The 23,548-nt window shown below is 46.9% G+C and overlaps 2 protein-coding genes across 13 annotated transcripts in view; both read left to right on the top strand.

Annotated features, from left to right (window-relative positions):
• Positions 1–166: 166 nt before the first annotated feature.
• Positions 167–4,480, top strand: acadl (acyl-CoA dehydrogenase long chain). The gene is made up of 11 exons (XM_076723645.1): positions 167–577; positions 1,281–1,460; positions 1,598–1,735; positions 1,821–1,985; positions 2,082–2,148; positions 2,220–2,384; positions 2,467–2,568; positions 2,932–3,045; positions 3,265–3,392; positions 3,480–3,566; positions 3,641–4,480. Exons 1-11 carry the CDS (start codon positions 504–506, stop codon positions 3,732–3,734), a joined length of 1,314 nt encoding a protein of 437 aa, XP_076579760.1. The 5' UTR covers positions 167–503; the 3' UTR covers positions 3,735–4,480.
• Positions 4,481–5,610: 1,130 nt separating this feature from the next.
• The window catches only part of LOC143316259 (uncharacterized), a 50,392-nt gene continuing 32,454 nt past the window's right edge, over positions 5,611–23,548 (top strand). For all 12 annotated transcript variants that reach the window (XM_076724136.1, XM_076724132.1, XM_076724140.1 and 9 more), the window contains exon 1: positions 5,611–5,682. The gene's annotated coding sequence lies outside the window, so the exon portion shown is untranslated. The remainder of the gene's footprint in view (positions 5,683–23,548) is intronic.

Genomic DNA, 23,548 nt, shown 5'->3' with positions numbered 1-23,548 from the left:
TGACGAGTGTTTGAACCATTAAATGTTTTTTTCAGTTTCTGCTGAAAAGACTCGGCACTTAAAAATCACTGCTATAATTAATAATAATAATGATAATAATTCACTTTCACCAGTAGTTGTCAGAGTTGAGCAAGAGTACATCTGCGGCGTTTCGTAGAAGAAGAAATTCCTGATCCGAGACAAGGAAGAAGCATGAGGTCTCACTCTGCTGCTGTTTTCATGGACAAAACCTGAGTGAAAACCACGTATTTCCATTTTTGGCTTTACACACAAATGAAAGCTGTTGTCGACATACCTAAAAACGTCTTTACCTTGCTACACATTTGTTATTGTTGTTGTTAGTTAAAGCGTGTTTTGTAACCCGGAGGAGGAGCAGGTGACGGACTACAAACCAGCCCTCATCCGTCGACACCGGACAGCCCATAGGCATACACGGGAAAGCCTCTCTCAGGCGAACTTTGGCTTACTGTCTTGTGAGAGTCTGTCGCCCGTCAGCTCGAAAAATGTTCAAAACTTGTGTTTTGGGCCTCAGAAATGTTTCCGGGCGACGACTGCTCCTCTCTGCGACCACTGCAAGGTAAAATATAGCCTGATTTCTCCTGATTTTTGTGTCAGGTTTTTTTTTCAATCAATGTTTTGTCTGGAAGGACACGTTAAAGTAACGGTGTGCACGGTGCGGCCGGTATTAAGTTTAATCGGGAAACTAACAGCAAAAAGGTAAAAGTGTGTTTGTTTGGCAAATTTTGTCGTAATTTTCAATGGCAATTTGACAACAGACGGTGGTTGCCTTCGGCATTTTATTCAAACTATATTTTAATTTACTGTCTAGAGGCTGTATTGAGTGTAAACTCGTCTGACAGTGACTTTAAGACTTCCCAATTTTCTAAACAGAAAATGGAGATTTTCCATTGACTTCCTATTCATTTATTCATTTTTTTAAAAAAAAATTTTAAAGTTTGATTAATGATTTATTAGATACGGTAAACCGGAAGCATACGGAATGACGTCAGGATACCTTTTACGACTGATTAACCGAACAAAGGTGAACATTTGCTTGTAAGTTAAAATGCATTATGCCACTTACTTTTAGGATTTATTAGGAAAATAATGGTTTTGATGTAAATACTTGTCTCTACCTTTGTGGCCTTTTCAAGATTAATATCATACTCCCCATAATCCCCTGCTGCTTTGCCAAACTCAGCTCATTTGTCTGGGGTTGCCAAATTAGCCATTTCCTGATTTTCAGGAAGAGTCTTGATTGGTTCTGTAATTCCTCTCAGGCTTCAGCACGGTCAGGCCCAGCAGATTGGGGGTCCCGCCCCCTCCACCCGTCCAGAGACCTCCAGCGCCAAGACCCTGACGGACATCGGGACCCGCCGGATTTTCAACGAGGACCACGATCTCTTCAGGCAAAATGTCCGGCGCTTCTTTCAAGATGAGGCTGTTCCGCACCACACGGAGTAGGTGGAATCATGGTCCCAGGGGTCCCAGGGGTCAGCCTCTGTTTGAAGTCACTGTTAACATTTCTGGTTGCAGAGACCCACTCCTGCAAATAGATTCAAAGTGACCACAAAGTGTCCCTTCTTCCGTGTTCCAGGTGGGAGAAGGCAGGTGAGGTGAGCAGGGAGTTGTGGGAGAAGGCTGGTGAGCAAGGCCTGCTGGGAATAATGATACCCGAGGAGCACGGTGGCATCGGAGGAGACTTGTTTTCTGCCGCTATCCTGTGGGAGGAGCAGTGAGTTCAGAATTAAATCCGCAGTGAGTCATACCTTGAACATGACCTTTCTTGTTTTGAATGACGTTTCGTGTTTGTCCTCCAGAATGTACTCCAACTGCACCGGCCCGGGTTTCGCCTTGCACTCCGACATTATCATGCCCTACATCAGCAAGTACGGGAGCAAGGAACAGATTGACCGCTACATCCCCCAGATGACTGCTGGGAAATGCATCGCCGCTATTGCCATGACAGAGCCAGGAGCGGGCAGGTCAGGACTCAAGCATGGATGAAACATGAAAGAAATCAGACTGCTCATGGTAGTAACGCGGTGTAGCTCTCACGATCTGCCACTGTTACCTTTCAGCGATCTTCAGGGTATGAGGACGAACGCCAAGAGGGATGGCAGCGACTGGATCCTTAATGGCAACAAGGTGCTGAGTCATAAAAGCATTTTATCGCACCTCAGCGTGAGCTTGAACTCTTCTTCTTATAACCTCTCCAGGTGTTCATCTCAAACGGTTGGATGTCCGACCTGGTGGTGGTAATGGCCGTGACAAACCGCGAGGCGAAGACGGTGGCGCACGGCATCAGTCTCTTCCTGGTGGAGAATGGCACCAAGGGCTTCCAGAAAGGACGCAAGTTGGAGAAGATCGGCCTGAAGGCCCAGGTACGGCAGCTCGGTGGAAGGTTGACGTCAGGGCGCTGTGATGCTGTCACCTCACTGTTTTTTTTTTCTTCTTCTTTCAAAGGACACAGCTGAACTGTTTTTTGAGGATGTGCGGCTCCCAGGTGACGCCATCTTGGGGGAGCTCAACAAGGGATTCTTCTATGTGATGAATGAATTGCCTCAGGTGAGAGGACGGCCCCACCTACTAGATCCATAAACCGCGATGTCTCTGCACAGTTGAAGACACGAATTAAGCTACACTAACAATATTAGCATCATAATTGTAGAATTAGCCTTCACTTCGCCTTTCAAAAACAACATTTTCACTGCTGTCAGACAACTGTTTGCTCTCCGGCTTCCTGCTCATAAAGGGAGACACGCACCTGTATTACTGGGCAGTCTGGCATCATATTGGATTAACCTGCTGCCTCCATTTATTTATGTTGACGACACCAACGAGTTAAAAAAGAAGACATTTGGTACAGCTCGAGCTAATTGTGTAGTTTTGGTTAATTTCAGGGTAAATCTCTTCATTTTTTTGGTGCAGGAGCGTCTGGTGATTGCTGGCATGGCGATAGCGAGCTGTGAGTTCATGTTTGAGGAAACCAGGAACTATGTGATGCAGAGGAAGGCTTTTGGCAAGACAGTTTCTCACCTGCAGGTCTGTGGAACAAGTTTTTTCAGGAGTGGTGTTTGTTTAATTTGCTGATTTAAGTGCATCTGGCAGCCAACATTTTCAGAATTTCAGCTGTCTAGTTTGTGCACGTTCTCAGTCTCAGCCACCAAACCGCTTTGGTCCTTTTTTTTTTTTCTGATGTGCATTTTATACACTGTCCTTTCAGGAGAATAAATATCATGGCGTGTGATTGTCCCTCCACAGACTGTGCAGCACAAGCTTGCAGAGCTGAAGACGGAGATCTGCGTGGGCCGAGCCTTCATAGATAACTGCCTTCAGCTGCACGCCGAGAAACGGCTGGACGCTGCCACGGCCTCCATGGCCAAGTTCTGGTGAGAAGGTGTTTTTTTGTGTTTACCAGCTTCAGATCTCAACAACACACCACGCCGCCGCCATTTGCTGATGTCCTGTTTCTCCAGGTCATCCGACCTCCAGAACAAGGTGGCCACTCAGTGCCTGCAGCTCCATGGAGGCTGGGGCTACATGTGGGAATACCCCATCGCCAAGTAAGTGGTGGATGATATGTATAACAGGGTTCTCTATTCCAACAATTCGCTGCAGCAAGTCTCTGTCTTTCCAGAGCGTTTGTGGACTCCCGCATTCAGCCCATTTACGGAGGAACGAACGAGATCATGAAAGAGCTCATCGCCCGCACCATCGTAAGCCAGAAGTGAGAAATCTGGATGCTTTCATGGTGGTGGAGCACTTTTGGAAAGTGAGCTGGTTTGCACCTTTGCTTATGATTAGTTTACAGTTCGTCTGAAAATGAGTTAACTGATGTTGTTGCGCTCGTGAAACGTCAGGTAAGGTATGTCTGAATGTCTTAAATTCTTCAGATCAGTCAAGTAAGTCTTCCTCCGTCAGATTTAAAGGGTTACCAGTAGCTTCTTGTGGCTAATGCTAGCTTTAGACAGACTTTGCTGTGTAACAGGCATCACATTTACAGCTCTGTCTTACAAGCTACATTTTAGCATTTAGCACCATCATGAATAAGTGTCAACATGATCATGATGCAAAAGTGACGTAGACACGCTTAAAAGTTGAGAAAACATAGTAACTCTGGAACGTGCAGGCTGTCATTTCTTTGTCAGCGATGCTCGTCGCAGTCGGTTTGCAGGTTGACCAATAAATTCGAAGAAAGGCAGATTCAAGGTATTTTTGTGAATGAATGTATTGTTTGCTGCGTACAGTTTGTGATTACGCAAGAGATGTCTTTTTCAAAATCTGCATGCATGCATGTCAACACTGAAACCGTCCTGCCATGGCTGTCCACTTGATGAAATAAATCCAGTTTGCACTATGTTCTGCTGTTATTCAGAATTGCAGTGATTTAGCATAGCAATGAGCACATCTGAGACAGTTGTAACATATTAATTATTATTTTACATCAGATTAAAGACTTTTAACATCATTTTATGGCAGATGGTGCCATTTGTCTGCTTTTGTTGTCCATACTTATGAGGACCCTCGCAAGGATGCAAATGTTGGAGAAATCAACCAAAGTTAGCTTTTCCTCCTGCTTCTCTCCTCCACTTGAAAGCTGGCCCGATCGATGAAAAGGGATGGTTTGTTGTTCAATAAACGTGCGTTGAACTGATGCAAGAGTATCAGCATCTATGCACTGTCTCATTTCCGCCAGTAGGTGGCAGTAAATGCATGCGCACAGCTGGCAGAGAAACGGCTAATGAACAGGCTTGCGTTTGATTCCATCGGAGCACAGAGAGCAGCCGAAAGCAGACTGTTGAATGTAACTGGATGATTTTGAAGCATCTTTTCTTAGTTTCACTTACGAGTCTGGAATGATAGTTACTACATTTTCTACTATTTTACAGGCATCAGTCTAGTTGTAGAGATGAAGTGATGCAGCACACAGTCCCAGTATCTCAGATCTTGCCATTTAAATCCATTGCATTGCCATGTAGGATCTTATGGGTGTGCCCCTGAATGCACGGCATGCCAGTCTGACTCTCTGGTGCTCACGTTTTGCACAAAAAGCCACATCAGTGCCAGCCGAAGAAGCAGACAGCATCCCCATCGCGTCTCACCTGGGGGGGCAGGAGTGCAGCTACTGCTCACTGATGCATCCTCCAGCCCTCCTTTCTCCTCCTATCGTTCTCTCCCCCCCACTCCCCTTGGCATCACATCCATATTACCCCCTTCCCTCTCCCCCCCTCTTTCTCCATCTCTCCTCAGCAACAGCCACACCCTGGTGCTTCAGCTCTGCACTCATTTCCACTGCGGACAGAGTGCTTCCCCTTTTCAGCAAAGCAGCCAATTATGGTGCTGAGACGCCGAAGCCCTTTGACAATGACTTCGCATCTGCTGTTCCCTATCTGGCTTCATGTCAGTGTACACATATGTGTCTTTTTTTTCTTTTTTTTACATGCATCTGTTGCACATTTGCGCTAAAAAGATACTGCACAAATTTCACGTTTCACCACAGGGAGGGATTGCCTGGCATGCATATGACAGCCACATAAACCCGTTGCGCGTCCACTGCCGCACTTACGGTAGCTTAATTTGCAATGGGCGGGATCAGAGGGCCCCATACCGCTCTCAGTGTCACTACAGCTCTCTTCACTCACAAGGGTATTAGTGCAGCTCAGCAGCCTAAACCTCCAGGTAAGAGCCGGAGCTCTTTGTTTATCACTTTCTGGGAAGTGAGGCTTCATGGTCGCTAGGACCAGCATGGATGTAGACTTCCAGACATGTTAATGCCAGCTGGAAAAGTTTCTAGAAAAATGTCAAAGTGTGTGTAAATGTTGGCGTTGCTGTCCTCTAACCCTCAGCCGCTGCGAGCGAGCGAGTGAGCGAGCGCGTCATGGTGTGATGTGCAGTTATGTGTGGATTTAGAGGTGGGAAAAATCTCCACAGGGAGTCTGTGAATTAACGTGGCTTCTCGGTGAAGAATTTGGGAAGAAATTTATTTGTGCATGGGGGGAAAAACGTGTCCTAAATTGCGTTTTGATTTGCGTTGTTCGTCGCTGTCGTGCCGCGTCCCGGTGCGCGTCGCTCCTGCAGCAGCAGCAGCAGCAGCAGCAGCCTGCGCCTTTTGTTCTGGTCCACGCCTGTATGGTGCTGAAACCGGCGCTGCTGCCTCCCGTTTGCTGCAGCACAGGGGAGCAGACGAGCCTGCGAGGAAAGGCGGTGAATTGCACACGTGGATGTGCACATTATATGACCCGTAGTCGTCTGAGTGCACGTATATTGGCTCACGTCTCGCCCATGGTCATGGCTTGTGGATATGGGAGTAGCCCGGCTAGTAGTTGGCATCTTGTCTGTTGCCCTTGCAGTCATTACCAGCTTGCATCAGCAAACGGTAGCATGACTTGCCTTTGATGTACTTATATTAAAAACACATGCACTGCGCGTATTTTCCATATTGAATTAAGTTAAAATTGATCAATAATTCTGTTATAACCGAACCCTGATTCTCCAGCTCTGCAGGCGATGATGGAAGCCCTGCCCTGATGGGTTGAAATGTCTCCTTCTCCATGTATTCAGCCATAGATAGGAATCTAGAAATATCCAGACTTCCATTAGGCATGGATCTGGTCCAAACCCAGCTTTCAGTGTCGCGTCGGCCTCTACATGCGGAGGAGAAGCAGGAACCGTAGATTTCCCGTGTCTGGATGTGAAAACATTCCTCCATGAAAAGGAATTAACGCTCGCATGAAACTGCTCTCCAGTTTTTTTTTTGTGCTGCACATTCCAGTTGCTGTCTCATAAGACCCCGGGTATGGGCACCACATATAATGAAAACATCACCTTCATAATATGCTGATGATGTTGGATTTTGTGTGGAATCTCAGCCAACATGGAGGCTTTTTTTTTTTTTTTTTAAATCCTCGTCAACAGGGCCGCTCGTGGTTCATGAGCAGGCCAGTTTTGATTTGAAGCAAATGAGCTTTAAGTGTTGCAGTGTTTCGCAGATTCCTCTTGGGAACGTATATGTTTGCAGCTCATGTTCAGTCAGCTTTCTTCTGGCTCTCGTAACTTGAGATGCTATGAAAGCGAAGTGTAGTAAATCCCCTCTGCTGGATCAATCAGAATCCATTTGATTTCAAAGTACAATCACTGCGCAGGACTTTGTTCATATGCAGGGTTGCACAGTGTGCAGCTCCAACAGGCGTTGACAGAAAATGGCTTTTGTCTTATGGTGCCAGCGACAGGTGATAAGAAAAAGGACCTGCCAAAAAGACCCTTTAAGATGTGTCTTCCTCCCTTCTTCCAAACATACAGCATATCCATAGCATGAAGTGGAAACGCTAATTCATTCCTTGTCCCATTCAGAGTTAGATTATGTGTGTCTTGGCTCGGGCCAAATGGAGGTTGACAGAGTGCATTACGGCGGAGACGTGTGCCAGGTTTCACCTACTTCTCCTGTAAGGACAAGCCTCGATCAGGCCAGATTGGGCTGAGTCTAATCACTGATCGAGTAATTGAAATGACCCTAATCACGAAACAGCAGGTTGGGTCTGTGTGTTTACTTGCATAAGCTATGAAAAAAAGAAGATTGCCGCGCACTCCTTTTGTGTTCATGTGAATTATGAGTGTGTGTGTGTGTGTGAGCCATACATTTAGCCACTTTCCAACCTCTTAGAAACCCAATCCACCAGGCGGGAACGTTAAGTACATTTCCCAACGTCAATTCTGGTTAGGTGCACCATCAAAGTCCAGAAACCGCAGAACCACGCTGCGCTCCACTGAAATTAAGACTCGCCATGTTGGCTGGTGCTTCCTCCTGGGAGGGACTTATATTAGAACAATGTTTGGGCTGAAGATCAGTCTCTGGATTTGCGTGCTGTGATGGGTTTTGGAGGTTTTTAAGTGGCGGTGTGGGTCTCTTTTGGATGTGTTTGCCTACATTCTAGTTTTTGCGTCTGGTGCCGCGGTCACAGGTGTTTAAGGTCTCAGGATGCATCTTTGTTCCCTGCTGCTCGTCCTGTCGGAGGCCTTTTGCACTACAGGTGTCTAATGGGAGCTGGCAGAACTGTGCTTTAGTACGTGATTAAGTCTTGACTGCGAGAGGGACCTAATCTAATTCAGATACGTCACAGGAACCAAATGGCCCACTGACCTGCATGTGGAGTGGACCCACACATGCACACTGTCTCAAACACACACCCACTGTCTTGTGTCAATGAGGAGTAAATCGAATTAATTAAATTGATTATGTGCATCAGATTTTATGCGCGTTTCCAATTTGGGAATGTGGGAAATTTGAAAAAACCTTAAAACTGTGGCAAAAAAAGCTTTTTTTTTTGCCTTTATTGATTGCAAAGTGCACTGGGAACAGGCTTAATGAATCCTATGCTCCTATCCTATTTCCTTATATTGCATTGGTGGATGGAAACATGCATAAATAAGCATTTTCTTAATGAGATTTTCTCTAAATTCAGTTGAAATTTGCGCCACATTTGCATGGGAACCTGGCTAACGCCTTGCTCGAGGGCTGTCTCTGACCATGCTGTCGCAACAGAGGACAGATGGACGTTTACTCGCCAGCTGAAAAAGCTGTTGCGTTTTGGCGAAAGGTGACAAAAATCTTGCCCTCCGGTTTTTGGTATTGCACCACATTCGAGCAACACACAATCTGCAGTCCTGATGTCGCAGAACCAGCTGTTAAAATGAAGACTTGCGTGTCTCACGACCAAACGGCAGACGGGTTCTTGAAGTTTTTTCTCATTGAACACTCAAGCGTTGAATTTATTGAGTTTGATAAACGCTGTTTATGTGGTGCCGAGATCCATCTGTGACCTCCTCGGCCTCTCTAACCATTCACCCGCCCTGCTTGCCCTTGTACCATCTCCATCTACGGCTGACTGGCAGCCAGTCTTCCAAACAGGCCCTGACAGCCAGTGTCTCATTTCATTCCTCACGGGCGATGCCCATCGACAGAGAGGACACTCATGCAGGGCATTCGTACACTCGGTAACAAACTCCCTCAGATATTGGCATCTATAATGTTCTCTCTCGCGTCCAAATTTGTGTTGTAACCATGTTAGCTAATCCATGAGGTCAGCGTGATAATGGAAGGTTTGTACATGAGAGGCTGCAGGAAAGTTTATTTCTGAGAGACAAAGAATACCACCCACCCACCAGCGTGGTTGTACAAGTTGACTTGGCTTGAGCGCAGCAAAATCCGCTCCATGTTTGATCCATGTGCCTCAAACTTGCTTCCCTCCCCTCCAAAGCCTTCCTTATTTAGATCGGTTTGCGTGGACGAGAGCCCAACAGCACATTCCAAAGGCAAAAATGTGCCGTATGTTCACAAGGAGCTATTACAGGAAGTTTATGCGTCTGTTTTAGCAGGGGTTATGACATATAGTCCGGCTTTAAATCGCGGTTTCACACCCCTAATTGGCACACGAGAATGCAGGCAAGCGAGCTGTTGACATATCTGGATAATATTAGGGTGTTGTCTGTCGCTATATGGAGGCAGCTGGGTCCTCGGGGTGTTTTAATCCGAGCAGAGCGCCAAAACTTGGCTGGGGTTTATTGGCTTTGCAGTTAAAGTGTCAAGGAAATTTAGATTAAAATGCATTTTTATTGACAGACAAAAAAAAAAAAAACAATTGATGGGATTCTTGAGAAAGAAAAGCAGACAAAAGCAGCAAAATAGAGTAAAAGCAATCAGTTCAACTGCAGTTGTCTGCAACATTGAGCGCAACACGAGTTCCCGAAAACGCATGAAGGAAAAATGAAATTCTCCCTTTTTCTCATCCATTAAAAGACAGAACTATTTTCAGACTTAATAGTAGCCTAAATGATGAACTAGGAGCAGCAGCACACACAGAGAGTCTGGTCTGGTTTGTCGGACCCTGACCTGGGCCAACAGTGGGAAGAAACCGCTAATGAGCCTTAGCTTCTCCCCGCATGGGCCAGGGACCTCCTGTTAGCCTAGCGTAGCGGCTAAGCCGTGTAGCGCTGCTGAGCCTTCATGATTTCCAGATGTTCAAGCTAAACAGCGAGATTGTTTTCTCCCCGTCTTTTTGCAAACAGCCGGCTGGCAGCGGTTGCAGGCTAATACATGGGGCGAAGCGTACTGGAGGAATCAATGAGCCTCATTGTTGAAGTCCATGTATTGTCAGAACACACAGACCATATATATCAGGTTTCTGCATGCTTTTAGAGGACGTTTTTTTTTTCAATTTCATCTCAGTGTGAGTGTGTTTTTGAGTTGATCCATCAAGGGGAAAGAGGCTGGGATCCAATGCCATGGAAAGAAGTCTGCAGGGATTCAGGGCAGATTGTCTCTCGGGGCCTGTAGCTTCTTAAACGAAACCAGAACATCCCTTTCTTTAACTGCGTTGGTCTGTGTGTGTGTATGTGTGTGTGTGGATGCTTGTGAATGTCCATCTCTGTGCCTGCGTGCATCTGCTCGTCAGGGCCGTATTCTGGATGAATGGAAACCCCCAATCCCGAGGAAGTTCGCACACAGCAGCTCTGTAAATCCAGTGTGAAACGTAGAAACAGATGGACAGCATGAATGCAGCGATGGTACATCACGTTCCTGCGAGTCTGTTTTTAACTGGACCGCAGGAACACAGCAGCTGAGTGTGTGTGTGCAGAGGACCTCCTGGCCTGCTTCCAGGAAGGGTTTTTACTATGACCGCCACTGAATGGGTCTGAAGAGGGACTTACCAGCAAATCTAACATCCTCTCTCAGACATGTAGCAGCCAGAGGAGGATGAAGAGAGATGAAGGATGTAATTTAGGGCAAATCCACCAATAAACTGCGGCTTTGCAGAGCTGTGTTTACCCAACGTTTCACCCTGATCAGTTGATTACTCAATTAGTTGACAATTTTGACGTTAAGGTCATTGTTCATGTCGTTTACGAAGCTGTTCTCTGGCTCCAGGTTGTCTAATAGGAAGATTTTTTTCTCTCTTCCCATCATTGCAAGTTGAAAATTTCATATTCGTGATGAAATGCAAAACTGATGACAATCCCATCGGCCTGTATGTTGTGTTTAGTACTCATTTGTAAACGCCAGCATGCTAACACGCTAAACTAAGGCAGTGAAACGCACTTGCTAAACCATCAGCGCGTCGTCACTGCCCTTGTGTACGTGTCGCCATGCTCATGTTAGTATTCAGCTCAAGCGCAGCCTCCCAGAGCTTTTCGTGGCTTTGTGCAATTTATTTTGAACGCAGTCCACACAGTCTGACCCTAAACTATGCTGCAGACTAAATGTTCATTTCCTCTGCTGCCTCACTCGAGCGATAAGCGACTGGAGCGTCAGTGGTGTTTCATAGCGTCAGCAAACTGCCTGACCTGAATCCACAACTTCATAACACACAGCAGTGGGTTCCTCATTCACAAGTGTCCTCCTCTCCGGGGCTGTCTGTGTTGTTTTGGGTGTTGACTGGGCCGACCGCCCCCATTGGGACTGTGAAGGGCCCCCCTCACCACAGCAACCCCTGCCATGGAAACCAGCCCCTCAAAGGAATGACCCTTTTGAGTCGTGTAGCTGTGAAGCTCTCCCTCGCTCTGCAGCGAGAGGATACAGGAGGGGAGAAAATAGCGTTCACACATTTTTCTGCTCCCTCTTCTTCGTCGTGTTCTCCTCCTTTGCTTCATTTTTTTTTTCAATTCCCCCAATTGGCACACAACCTTTGACCCCACCGCACACCGCCCTATCAAGGAAACATACCAGAAACGGGGAATCATTCCATCTTTTATTTTAAATTCCTCCTCTATTTGACGCCATTTGCAGCATTGAAGGGGCCAGCTGCGTCGAGCCAACGCCGATGTCCGACTGATGTACGGCAGGGCACGCATCCCTGAGGCGCTGTCCAGTCTAGTGGAGGTGGGGTGTGTCGCCTCATTAAATCAAAGAGCATAAATCCTGGTGGAAAAAAGGGAGCTGATAGCTTTATTCCGGAGCGTCAACAGATGTTTGTGAATGGCCCCTGGGGAGGGAAAGTGCTCCTCTTTTTAATGCTGACAATAGCTGTTGATTAACTGGAGGTAAACTTGAGCTCACAGGCCCAGACTTCCATGTGGTGTGCGTGTTTGTCTGATCTGTAGCTTACAGTATGATCCAACCATAGATATGTACAAAACAGGCTGCTGTAGATGGGCTCTTTTCCTCTCATTTAGCGTGTTTAAAGTATTTAGGCAGAGTAGTCTGTAAAGTCCTTTAATAATGAGAAACACTCTGATGGAAATAGTCATAAAGCTTTTAAGTTATTTTCCCTAATGCATCTCTCTCATATGCCAACTGTAGCCCCTGTTTCCTTGTAAACTTTTATATCCAGTGTTCTTTGTATTGCTTTTATAGACTGCGCAGCAAGTGGCAAATCTGCTCGATTTCTTGGCCTCTGAGGTGCAGCAAACCTGTCTTCTGTGCTTTACCTCTGCATCTACACGGCCTGGCCAGAAGTCTAGGAGCCAGTGTTTAACTACGGCAGAGGGAGAAATCCTGCAGAGCTCCGAGTCCATAGATTACACGGACGGCGTTGTAGAACATATCTGGTTTCTGCTGTTTCCTTTTGTTGTTCTTGAAGTCCTTGTCGATGCCAGCATGTTTTTTTTTTTCCCGACTACAAGTCCAAACATTACGGACGTGGACTTCAAAGCTGCATCGCTCTGCGCGTGTGCGATGTTATCTCTGTTGCTGTCTCTGAGAGCACGAGGCCCGATCGCTATCGCCCACTACCGTCTCTGCAGGCTTGTTTTTGTGTTGCATTACATTTAGGCTTTTGAGTATGAAATCAGCAGAAATATGTATAGAAAGGCTGCAGCAAAAAATAACAGAGGAGCATAATCTGAGGCTCGGCCTGTAATTAGCCGTTTCTCTTGCGAAATCACTGCTGTTTAAAGCCACCAGCTTTTTCCCAGCTCTTTTGTCCGTGCGCCGTGGGTCGCCGGTTATTGGTTTTGTCTCTCCCGAGCCTCCTTTTCCTCAGCTCACCTATCCCCCTTTGGGGAAACAGGAGGAGAGGGAGACCCCCTGTAGATCTGCGTGTCCACATTCAAATGCTAATCCCCTACCATCTGCTTTCTACCTCTGGGGGAGGCTACACGTGACGTGCTCACCGCATGGAGGAAAATCTCTGAGCTCCTTGTGCCCCGAGGGTTTGCCAGGCTGATTGCCACCTCTGCGCCCTAATCGAGGCCCGCCACACCCCCCTTTAGTCCTTTTCTTTCCCTCACCCCTTTCTCCAAACAGAGGTCATCCATAGAGGAGGCCAAGACAGAACCTAAAGAAGTTACCCCCTCTATCCAGGGGCAGTGGACCTCAGCATAATAGACCTCTTTTTCTGCCTGACCCCTCGCATCGCCCGGTCAAAGAGGCTTCCGGGCAGATGAGTTAATCACCGCCGGTGCGGCGTCGTAGGCTGTTTCACAACTGCCAGCTGATGAAATGAAGCAGACGTGATTTACAGGCAACTTCAGAGCTGCTGGAGTTCGGCTCCCACTCTTCTGAGTGGGAACGCTTGTCAGGCTTGGTTCTCCGAGCGGCTGCGCCTCAACTGGAGTGTGTGTGTGTGTGTGGGATTGTGCTTGGATTTGCAGCTCCAGCATGACATAATAGAGTATATTTTGGCTGTCACTGCTGGAAGTTCCGCTTCTTGCTTTTAGCCTGTATTTAGAATTCCTTTCTGTCTTGAATATTATATATATATATTGTGTGAAAATAGATGAAGCCGCAGTTTAGCTATCATTAAAAAAAAACATGGCGTAAAACTGCTGTAGATATGCAGTAATTTGGTCTGTTGGGTACCAGTCAGGTCTTGTGGCAGTTAATTATATCGCTGTCCAGAGAAAACCTCTGTCATTGGATGGTGATTTATATATTTTGAGGATTCTGAGGGATTCAGAACTTAACTTGAGCCACAAGTAGTCATGAAAAAAGTCTAAATAGCTCTAGAGTGAAAACATTTCTGCCCTGATAATTACGAACAAACACCCCCAAAACATTTCCCACCACAGATCAGATGAAGACTCAACAGAGGGGCACATGCGAAACAGGACAGTAAACAGTCCCACCAGCCTTTTTTCTCCCCATATTGTCACCACTAATTCAACACAGCCCCACGTGTTTCAAACCAGGAGACACGGAATGCATTTTATCAGCGGTAGCTCGTATGTTCTCGAGCCCAGCTATTTCCTGCGCCGGGCGGCGTCCCGTCAACAGACGTGAAGCAGTTGTGATCTAAACCACAAAGGCACGGAGCTGGATCTTCAAGACTTTAATCTGCGTTCACATCTGAGTAATGAAAACACAAAGCTCCGTCTGGCCGAGCCTGCCCTGCATCACTCTGCGTGCGTGTGACTGTGTCTGCACGCCGCTCTGTTTTTGTGTGTGTGTGTGTGTGTATTCCTGCCTCTTTGAGTGTGTGCTTGCATATGTGTGTGTCCCCCTTTGCATAAAGCCAAAGTGACACTCAGTCAGCTGCATTCTAGACGATGCCACTCTGCTGCAGAGTTGATGGATGCACCGCGAATGCTGATGATGCACTGACACCAGCGCTGCTTGATGTCCCCCCTCTGACAGATGAACTTACCTGCGCAGGGGTTCAGTTCGTCTTTCTGGCACTCTTGTCACTCTGGCTGCGTCATCACTTTCGCCGGCCATGAATAAAGAATGATTCCCAACCGGAACTCAGGCCTCAGCCGCAGTAGGCTGTGTGTCTAACTTCTGATTTCGGCTCTGCTGCGAAGATTTCTTTTTAAAAAGCGCTTGTATCGACGGGAGTTTTTTTGAGGGAAAACCTCGTTCTTAATACTACGCGTGACCTTGTGAAGTAACTCAGTATTCAGAGATACCTGATGCACGCAGGTTATTACAAACAGCTTCCTTTAAAAGATGCTCAATGCCATTTGCGACTCCGCAGTTTACCAAGCTTTTTATCTTCCGCTCCATCACCTCTCTGCCAATAAAGAGCTCCGCCGTCGCAGTCCTTGGGTCTGACTTCTTCATTTGACTTTGTTTCCCGATGGAGCCGTAGCCATAGTGACTCATCTCAGTGTCATGGAAACAAAGTACTATCATTGCAGCAGCAGCAGCAGCCTCCGGAGCCCCACAGAAAACCTGTAGCCCACACAGCGTCACCAGCCGCGCACTAAAACGATGACCTGGTTTAAAGCGTCACCGCACACCCTTTGTGAGGCATTATTTTAATCACTTTTCACGTCTTTCAACGGGGCACGGTGGCAGATATGACTTTACAGAGGCCGCAGAAATAATCAGACATGTCCCGAGCTGCCATCGGCTCCAGGCTCGTAAGTGTCGAGCGAGTTAATGAAGAATGACCTCACCGTCGAGTCCCTCAAGTGCAGGCAGTCATTATCGCTTCACAGTGCATTATACCTGCTCTTTATTCTTAATAACACCAGCTTCATTCTTCACTCCATCCTCTTTTGTTAATGGAGCCCCTCCCCATCCGTCCTCCCTCATCCGTTCATATTATTGCCCCCCCACCCCCCTGCGTGCCATCCATGCTCGCCTCCTACTCTAACCACAACATTGCTGTATCATTTTCACTAATAGCGTGCACTTAGAGTTCGGGAAGGTGAAAAGCACTGCGGTGATGCTTCTTCCTGTCGTCAGGAAAGATGCGGAAGGATCGCTCGATTGGCCATTGTTTGCTATTAAGTTGCTGTTTAAAAGGCGTCCTGTTTGAGTTGATTGAATAGTCGTGTTGTGTCTTCCACATCATCACTCATCCAGAGGCTGTCAGCCGGACGTGCCTCTTCAGCGCTTGATGCTTTTTCTTCCATTGCTGTGGTTCCTTTTTAAAGGAACATGCATTTTTTTAATTATTCTACGCCGCCATTGTTTTCAGTTCATTTCAGTACAAAATGAAAACGATGCAAAACAACCGCGAGCGACGCAGTGTGTGGCGACTGGTGGGTACCGGAAGGGGCCTTTTGCAGAAATGAGTGGAAATCAATAGCTGCTTTTAAATGGTGGGAAAAATTACACCCATAACTCAGTATGAAAAACTATTTGTCTGGTCCTTTTTAGTAGCAGCCGAAGATTTGTTTTCAATTCAAAAAAGAAGTGAAAACATCGCACATTGTTATTCATTTATCATGAGGGTGTTGCTCGCAGTTTTTCCCCAGTTGGGGCAGCCAAAAAAATCAACATCATCTCTGTTCCCGAGCCTCCAACCATGACTCATTCTTTTTTTTTTTTTGGAGGAGAGGGATTGGGAGGAGGAGGGGAGAAGTGCCGGCTTGCTTGTTCTGGATGCTTTACTGACAGGGCGGTTTCCCATGCCTTGCCTGAATGACAGAGTTGCCCCATAAGACTTGACAGCTGTTGACTCCGGCTCTGGGACGTGTTTGCCTCTGTTTGTTTGTCAGTTATTGGTGTTTACACTCGGCAGCGTCGCGCTGCGTGTTTGCATGGCGGGCCAGTGACCCGCCAGACCAGGATGTGGGTCTCTGCTGACGTCTTTTTGCGTGTTGTGTTTGTCACCAAGTGCTAATTTGTATACGCGAGTGTTAATTTACTCTATTTGAACGCATACTGCATCTGTGTTCATTGGGTTCATGCGCGGCTGTTGTCTGTGGGTGTGTGTGTGTGTGTGTGTGCGCACTGTTGTGACATCCTCCTCCACTGCAGTGTGAAGTCCTGTGCAGCTGGCCCACCCTCCTCCCCTGCCTCTCTCTGATGACTTCCAGAAACTTCTGCTCTTCACTCAGTCTCAGTGACACGTGTGTCCTCTCGGCAGCTCGGCGGGGCCATTTCTGCTGCTTTCTCTCCAGAGAAACAGTCCAACATCTGGACTGAAATGTCATTCAGTGAACCTTGCTGATAGCCCAGTGTTAAATGTGCTGCTGTTTAGATGGAAATTGTATTAATTGGGACTGTTATTATGACAAATTATTACAAAAACGCTGCGGAATAGGCCAACATGTGTGTACTTCCTCCTCCTTCCTGGTTGAAAAGTGCTTGGACCGCAGGAAGACAGCCAGTATCTTATATACACCTCTGTCCACTAGACCTGTTTTCATTCCGCTGAACTCTAGCTGTCCTCCTCTAGAGCTTCACCGCTCTAAACCCCAGCGTCTGACCACTGGTGCCCAGATCTCAGTGCTCCCTGTGTAGGTGCTAATTTAGAGCAGATGGCATGTGGACGCCAAGGCTCAGAACTCCCGTCAACAGGAAATGGCTTAGGAACAGGGACATCCCTGCCACAATTTGCAGCCGTTTACCTTACCATGCTGGTAACCTGCCCTTTCAGTGATCCACTGCGAAATTATTAGAAACACAAATATCAAACACCAGGGACTGCAATAATGAGATTTATGTACGACTGTTTCAACATTTTTTATTCTAATTTTAATTGCCGTGCACTCAGTGTAGGTGTGAGTGCATCATCTCTGACCTTTGGAGTCTCTTCTACTTATTCTTTGTTTGCTTTGCTGCATATAGACGCCCTGCAAGTGCAAATAAGGATCACACAAGCCAACAGCAGGGCTACGGTTTCTAAATGAAAGAGTGAGCACCTGAGGCCAAGGTGTTAGAACAAAGGTTTTCAGATTGTAAGGATGGTAACGATGATGCATGAGCTGAACAGGGCAGGCACATGCCAGTATTCAAGACACTACAAATTAAAGCTTGTCAACACTGAGCAGGCGCAGCAGCAGTTGCAGTGACACACAGGTCATGGAGACTGTGTCTGTAGATTATTAGCGCAATTGCCGCAAGTTGCATCAAAAATCTGAGTCATAACTCAGTCCAGTCTGAGCACACAGATATGAGCCTCACATTTTCAGATCCGGTGTGACTTCTGGATTTTCTGGAAATATCACCACTAAATCAGGTTGGATGTCCACAAAACAAGCAATTTAAAGACAGCACCTTGAGCTCTGGCTACTTTGTGATGGCCATTTTTTGCTACCTTCTCTCATTTTGTGCGGTAAAAGATTCAAAGGTCAGTAGAAAAATGTAAATAACCGCCAGCTGCAGCCCTTCTGTGCCGCTTCTTTGCTTTTTCTACCCGCTGAAGTTTTACGAGGGGAATAGAGAGGGCAGTGTTCCCTGTGAGTAAAAGGCATGTTGTGATTTTTCCATGGAGTCATGTGGGATCTAGTACAGTAGCCTGTGTTCGAGTTCAGCCCGGGGTGTAGGGACGACTTCAAAGCTCACGGCTACACCCTGTGGTTAGTGTAAAGCCGGGCGCACGCGAGCTGACGCGCTCACCCACATATACACACAACACTTGCACACAGCTGACATATACACCACGCACTCTACGCTGTATTGTAAAGGAGGCACACACCCACGGACAGACACAAAAATTTATTTAAGTCCGTAAAAACAGTCGACTGTGTTCTCACCCTCCTGAATTCTCCCACAGTCGTAGCGTCAGTCGCCTCCACCCGCTGTAAAACACGCGCAGTCACTCCACTTCCTGTCTGTTCCTTTCTCCTCAAGTCGCGTCTGTTTTAAACGGGCCTCTCTGAGGCATATTTCACATTTGAGGAATTTCCTGTGTTCTGCTTATATCGGGGAGGAATGACAGTCCAAGAGTAGCACGCACACACACACACAGGCCATCTTTAGCCTGTCGGCGTGGGAGGGCGGGCGTGTGCATGCATATGAATGTGAGTGATGAGACAATATGCACCCCTCACAGGCTGTCTTGCTGGGTGGCAGAGAGGGAGGATTGCTTTCAGCCGTCACAGTTATCCAGCGGTGGTCCAGCCGTAGCGTTGGAAGACTACTGGACATTCCCATTCGCATGACCGGTGGTGTTGTCAGTCGCGTCATGAATGGCAAGCTGGTCGTTGAGATGATGCGACGCCTCACTCTTGGCGAACGAGCAGCCTGCTATTTGCTCTTGGCAGTGACGAACGAGGAAAGCTGTACTTTCACAAACCACTTCGGTGTTTGTGCGCTGAAGTGCTTCTCGCGAGCCTCGATGCAGTCGCCCTCGACGCTCGAGCGGCCGCGTTGTTCAGGGAGTTGTGCCATCAAATGAACGGTTTGTTTTACTGAAACACTGATGGGGTCGAGTTCATCTCATGTGTTACTCTGCTCTGCCTGTAAATACGCTCCGTAGCATTGTCACCTTCTCTGTGGAGGAGCCATTTTCAGATGAAGAAATGTTCTGCCCACGCCATTACCCGTTCATTAAAAGCTTCACAACCGCCACTTTAAACACCCAGTGAGGAGCACAGGAAGTGATCACATTTTACATTTGCGGCAGGAGTTTGTTCGCAGATCAATAAAATCATGACAGGAAGCAAAGATGGAAGCAAAATTAGACTTCCTACTCTATCCCTCCTACATAAGAGGATTTTGTAAACCGAATGAGCAGGTGGAGGTTCAAGGCGCCCCTGAACGCGTCACTGTATTTTAAGATGAAAGCTCTCTAAATTGGCTCTTGAGATTAAGGCTGTTCAATAGTTTGCGATCTAACTAATCTTTAACCCCAAATCTTCCAGCTGATCCGGGTCCACAGAATCATCACTGTCACTGACAGCAGTCATTAGCTTAGTCAGAAGTCAGAAGCACTTATCACACACTCTTATTGCGCTGGGCTTGTGAGCAAATATGAAATCGTTAAATATTAAGATTTGGCATATTCTTTTGATTTAGTATCTCTTTAATTATCTCGTAAGCACTTTGCAGGACCCTTTTGGGGAGAACATGCAGTATTATTACTGTGTTTTTTCAATTACAGTAGTATTACTTTGTTTTATAATTACATAAAAGTTTCATTGGCTGGAAACAGAGTTACAGTACATGAGCTGTTAATGCACTGTCAGCATTTTCAAGAGCAAAGCTGTAGTGTAAAATGTAATTTACACATTTTCATTTTTTAGAGTGAAATTTGATTAAATGTGTAAAAAATGTAAGTCAGCACTTCAGTTTGTTTTCACAGTTTCCACCAAAAAAAACTGCAGTACTGCACCGGGCTCTGCATGTCCGCGTGCAGGGGGGGGTGGAGAAGATCAGCATCCGCCTGGTCCAGGAAGGGAAAAAATGACTTCATCCAATAATCAGAAATAACCTTCACTGGTGATCGATGGCATATGAGTGACCTGGCCGACTGAGCCTGAGACGGACGAGTGGCTGCTAACATTTGAACAGACAGGCAGATCAGCTCGGATTTGGGTAATTAGATTTCCAAGGCCTTAAATCTAATTTACCGTTTGTTTTCAAGTCAACAACAAAACAAGCAGATGCCACTGCGTTTTCCAGCTTTTGAAGCCAGATGGAGCAGTTGTGGGAGTTGGACATCGGCCTCGAGCTGTACATGCTGTAGTTGTCGGGAGAAAAAGTAAGAATGCATAAACCCTGGTGATATCATAGTGATGTCATCAGGGTCATCATGAATTTAGGTCGCCTCTCCGGCTCTTTGGATTTGCTCTGATGCCACGCTTAACATTCAGCTGTATTTGTTTAGATTATTCTCCCCTTGTCGTCCACCTTGTCGTCCCAAAGCGCTGACCCTAATCTTTAATCGATATCTGCATTCGCATCCGCTGCTCTCTGCTCTCTCGTAAAAACCGCGGCGGTTCAAGTTACACAGCGGCGTCCTAAAACAGAGCATTAATGCCACTTGTGTTCGATGACGCAGCGGCCCCCGAAGCCGCCGCTGTTCTCAAGCGCCTGCAATAAGTTTGCCTGATGCTGCATTTTTAAAAAGGTTGAGTCATGCTTGCAGAGGAGGGTCCGACGAGATGGCAGCTCAGGAGACGGGTTTTTGGATGTGATGATACACCGGCAAGTCTGGGTTTCGTCGGCTGAATGAATTCCAGTATTAGTCAGCATCAGTTTGTTTTCCTGAAGAAGCAGGTGATGCATAATTTGTTACCCTTGGTACTACAGGAGAAACCACATCGTACAGGCTTCTCATCAGCCTTGTATCATGCGGTTTGGGGGCTACAAAGTTATAAAGACTGCATCACTTCTTCTTGATTTGACAAGTTGTCTCTCCCAAACAACATGTCAAAATGTGGATGAAGGGGTCTGCGCAGATTACACCCAAGCCTACGATGATCCATTCGGCTAATCCTGATCATAGTGAGTTGGCTGTGCCCCAATCTCACTGCTGGGGGAGCAGGCGACGACCGGCTGTAGTGATCAACCCACACCCACACTCCCAATACAGCAATGAGATTGACCTACCTTTTAATATGGGATTAGACGGGCGGTTTTATTGTAACCCGGGAGAAGACATCCCGTGATAACCAAATGCACCTATGTTATGAAAGAAAGTGATGAAATCTGCCACTGGAATGAACAAACTTTAGTTGTGTGCAGCGGAAATCAGCTGCTTCCGACCGTAAGTGATGTAAATGTAAGAAAAGTAAGACTTCACGTGGAAATTTGCTGTCCTGCAGCGCGGCCTGTTTCGCAACACCTGTGTGATGTTTAACTGTCCATATGTCCCGCTCAAACACAGGGTAAACATTGCGTGTAATCCGGTGATGGCGAGTTCAGCCTGCTGCCGTGTCTGTTGACCTTTGGGGTAGTGGAAGAGCGGCGTTAGCGCGACTAGCATCTGCTTTCTGGCAGCAGAGGCTGAGGGGGGGGATTAGATGTTAGCATCCATGCTAGCTGGCTCTGCAGCCTCGCTCTCTAATCAGTGCTGGCAAAAGGCCTCCCTAAAGCCGGCTGGTGTTGACAGGACTGTCTGTCGCCTCTCCGAGCTCTGGGTCTCTCCGTCCCACGCCACCCAACCTCCCCTTCTTTCACCTTCCTCCTTATCGCCTGTCTCTTTGCTATTACCCAAAGATCCACACTCTCAGCAGCAGCGCCTGCTTCATCACGAGCCTTGAAACCTCTCAACAAACGTGATAATTGAATATTATCTCTTAATTCAATTTGACGGCAGGATTATTTCTCTGCTGCCATGTTAAATGTCTCATTTGCTTTCTTTAAACCTGATGCAGTCCCCGATGCTGACAGGTTGATTACAGTCTTACGCTGATGGCTCTGTCCGCCCCCCACCGAAACAGGACAAGCTAATGATGGGACTGGGACAGGATGTGATGTGGGATGGAGGGAGCAGGGCTGGTTTGCTCGATTCCTTCTCTTCCTCTAATTTTTCAAGTGGTTTTGGGAACCGTATGACTGTGTCCTTGATGATTCAGCCTCACATCAACCTCAGTGGTCAGCGTGAGGTTTGGCCATCGTGTCAGGGAGTGTCTCTTGAAATCAGTCTGGTCATCCTGGTTTGTTTTTGTGGGGTGATTTCTTTCCTTCATAAATGATAGGTTGAGAAGGATATGTATGTTAATACAATACTAACATGCCAAAGTCATATATATTGGTGACTCTGGCATCGGATGAAAACCTAATTTTGTGGTATAGACCGTCAGGCCCACTGTTAATGATGAAACATAACTCCACAGTGGTCCAGAGTTTAGCCCAAAGCTAATATGATGCTAACCAAATTGAGCGGGCATCTTCACTGCAGCCAGGAAACGCTGTCTACAAAAGAGGATTTTGTACTAAAATCCCATAAATTTTGAAGCTACCCACTTGATTTCCTCCCTCATGGCCAGTGTGGAGAGGAGGAATGATTCCAATGACTAACGATCAACACGTACGCCATCTAAATGTAGACTTGAAAAAACAAACAAACAAAAAAAACCCTCGTTTGTTTTTACTTTGTACGTTAATTTCTCCGGCCGTCCAAATTTGCACCCATTCATTCTTTTGATTCGTCTGCTCAGCTCATAATTTCTGTATTTATTCACAACTTTGACAGCCGTAGTGCTGCGAGTGATGGATAGTTAAAGACTGGGCCCGTCGTGAGCTCCTGGACTATAAATATATTTCATTTCATGTGGTTTGAGGTTGGAGTAATGAGCGGGGAATTAGGCTTTCAGCAGTCAGCGCTCACTGCTACCGAGCTGCATGCTCTTGCTCTGCTCGTCTGGCCTCTGCAGTCTCTTTCTCTCTCTCTCTCTCTCTCTCTCAGATCCTCTTTTCCCCCTCGTTCCCCCTCTCTGCCTTTGTTTCAGTGCTGCCGCTGTAGTTGGCCATGCCTGCAAATGAGCACCAGGACAGGGCAATTATTCAGCGTGGGGCAAGCCCCGCACCCCTCCTCTGTACACACACACATACATGCTCCACTCGCTGTCATGTGCAACTGTTTCATGCATTCATAATGTGGACGTCTTTGAGCAAAAGAGCAGGATTTTCCGGATGAGATCAACACAGAGGGGAGAATGAAATTTTCTTGGATAGAGATTTATCTTGGAACTCAGTTCCCTCGGGGTGGGATGAGCTTCATATCCCTTTCAAACATGAATCAATGTGACTGACACATGCACGCAAACATACACACGCATTTCTTGTGCTCAGACATGGCAAAAAACCCTCCCATTCCCTCCCCCACTGTCCACCCCTCCCCAGCGTAATGGAGACACTGGTTTGGTTGCAGAGTGTGTGCTGTTGAAGGGGAGTCGAGGGGCGGGGGGTGGAGGTCTGTGTGAGACAGCATGCCGGTTGGCTCGGTGTGTGTGTGTGTGTGTGTGTGTGTGTGTTTGTGTGAGCTGC

The sequence above is a fragment of the Chaetodon auriga genome, chromosome 23 (assembly GCF_051107435.1).
Source record: "Chaetodon auriga isolate fChaAug3 chromosome 23, fChaAug3.hap1, whole genome shotgun sequence".
Classification (NCBI taxonomy): domain Eukaryota; kingdom Metazoa; phylum Chordata; class Actinopteri; order Chaetodontiformes; family Chaetodontidae; genus Chaetodon; species Chaetodon auriga.
This window is presented reverse-complemented; position numbering and strand designations above follow the sequence as displayed.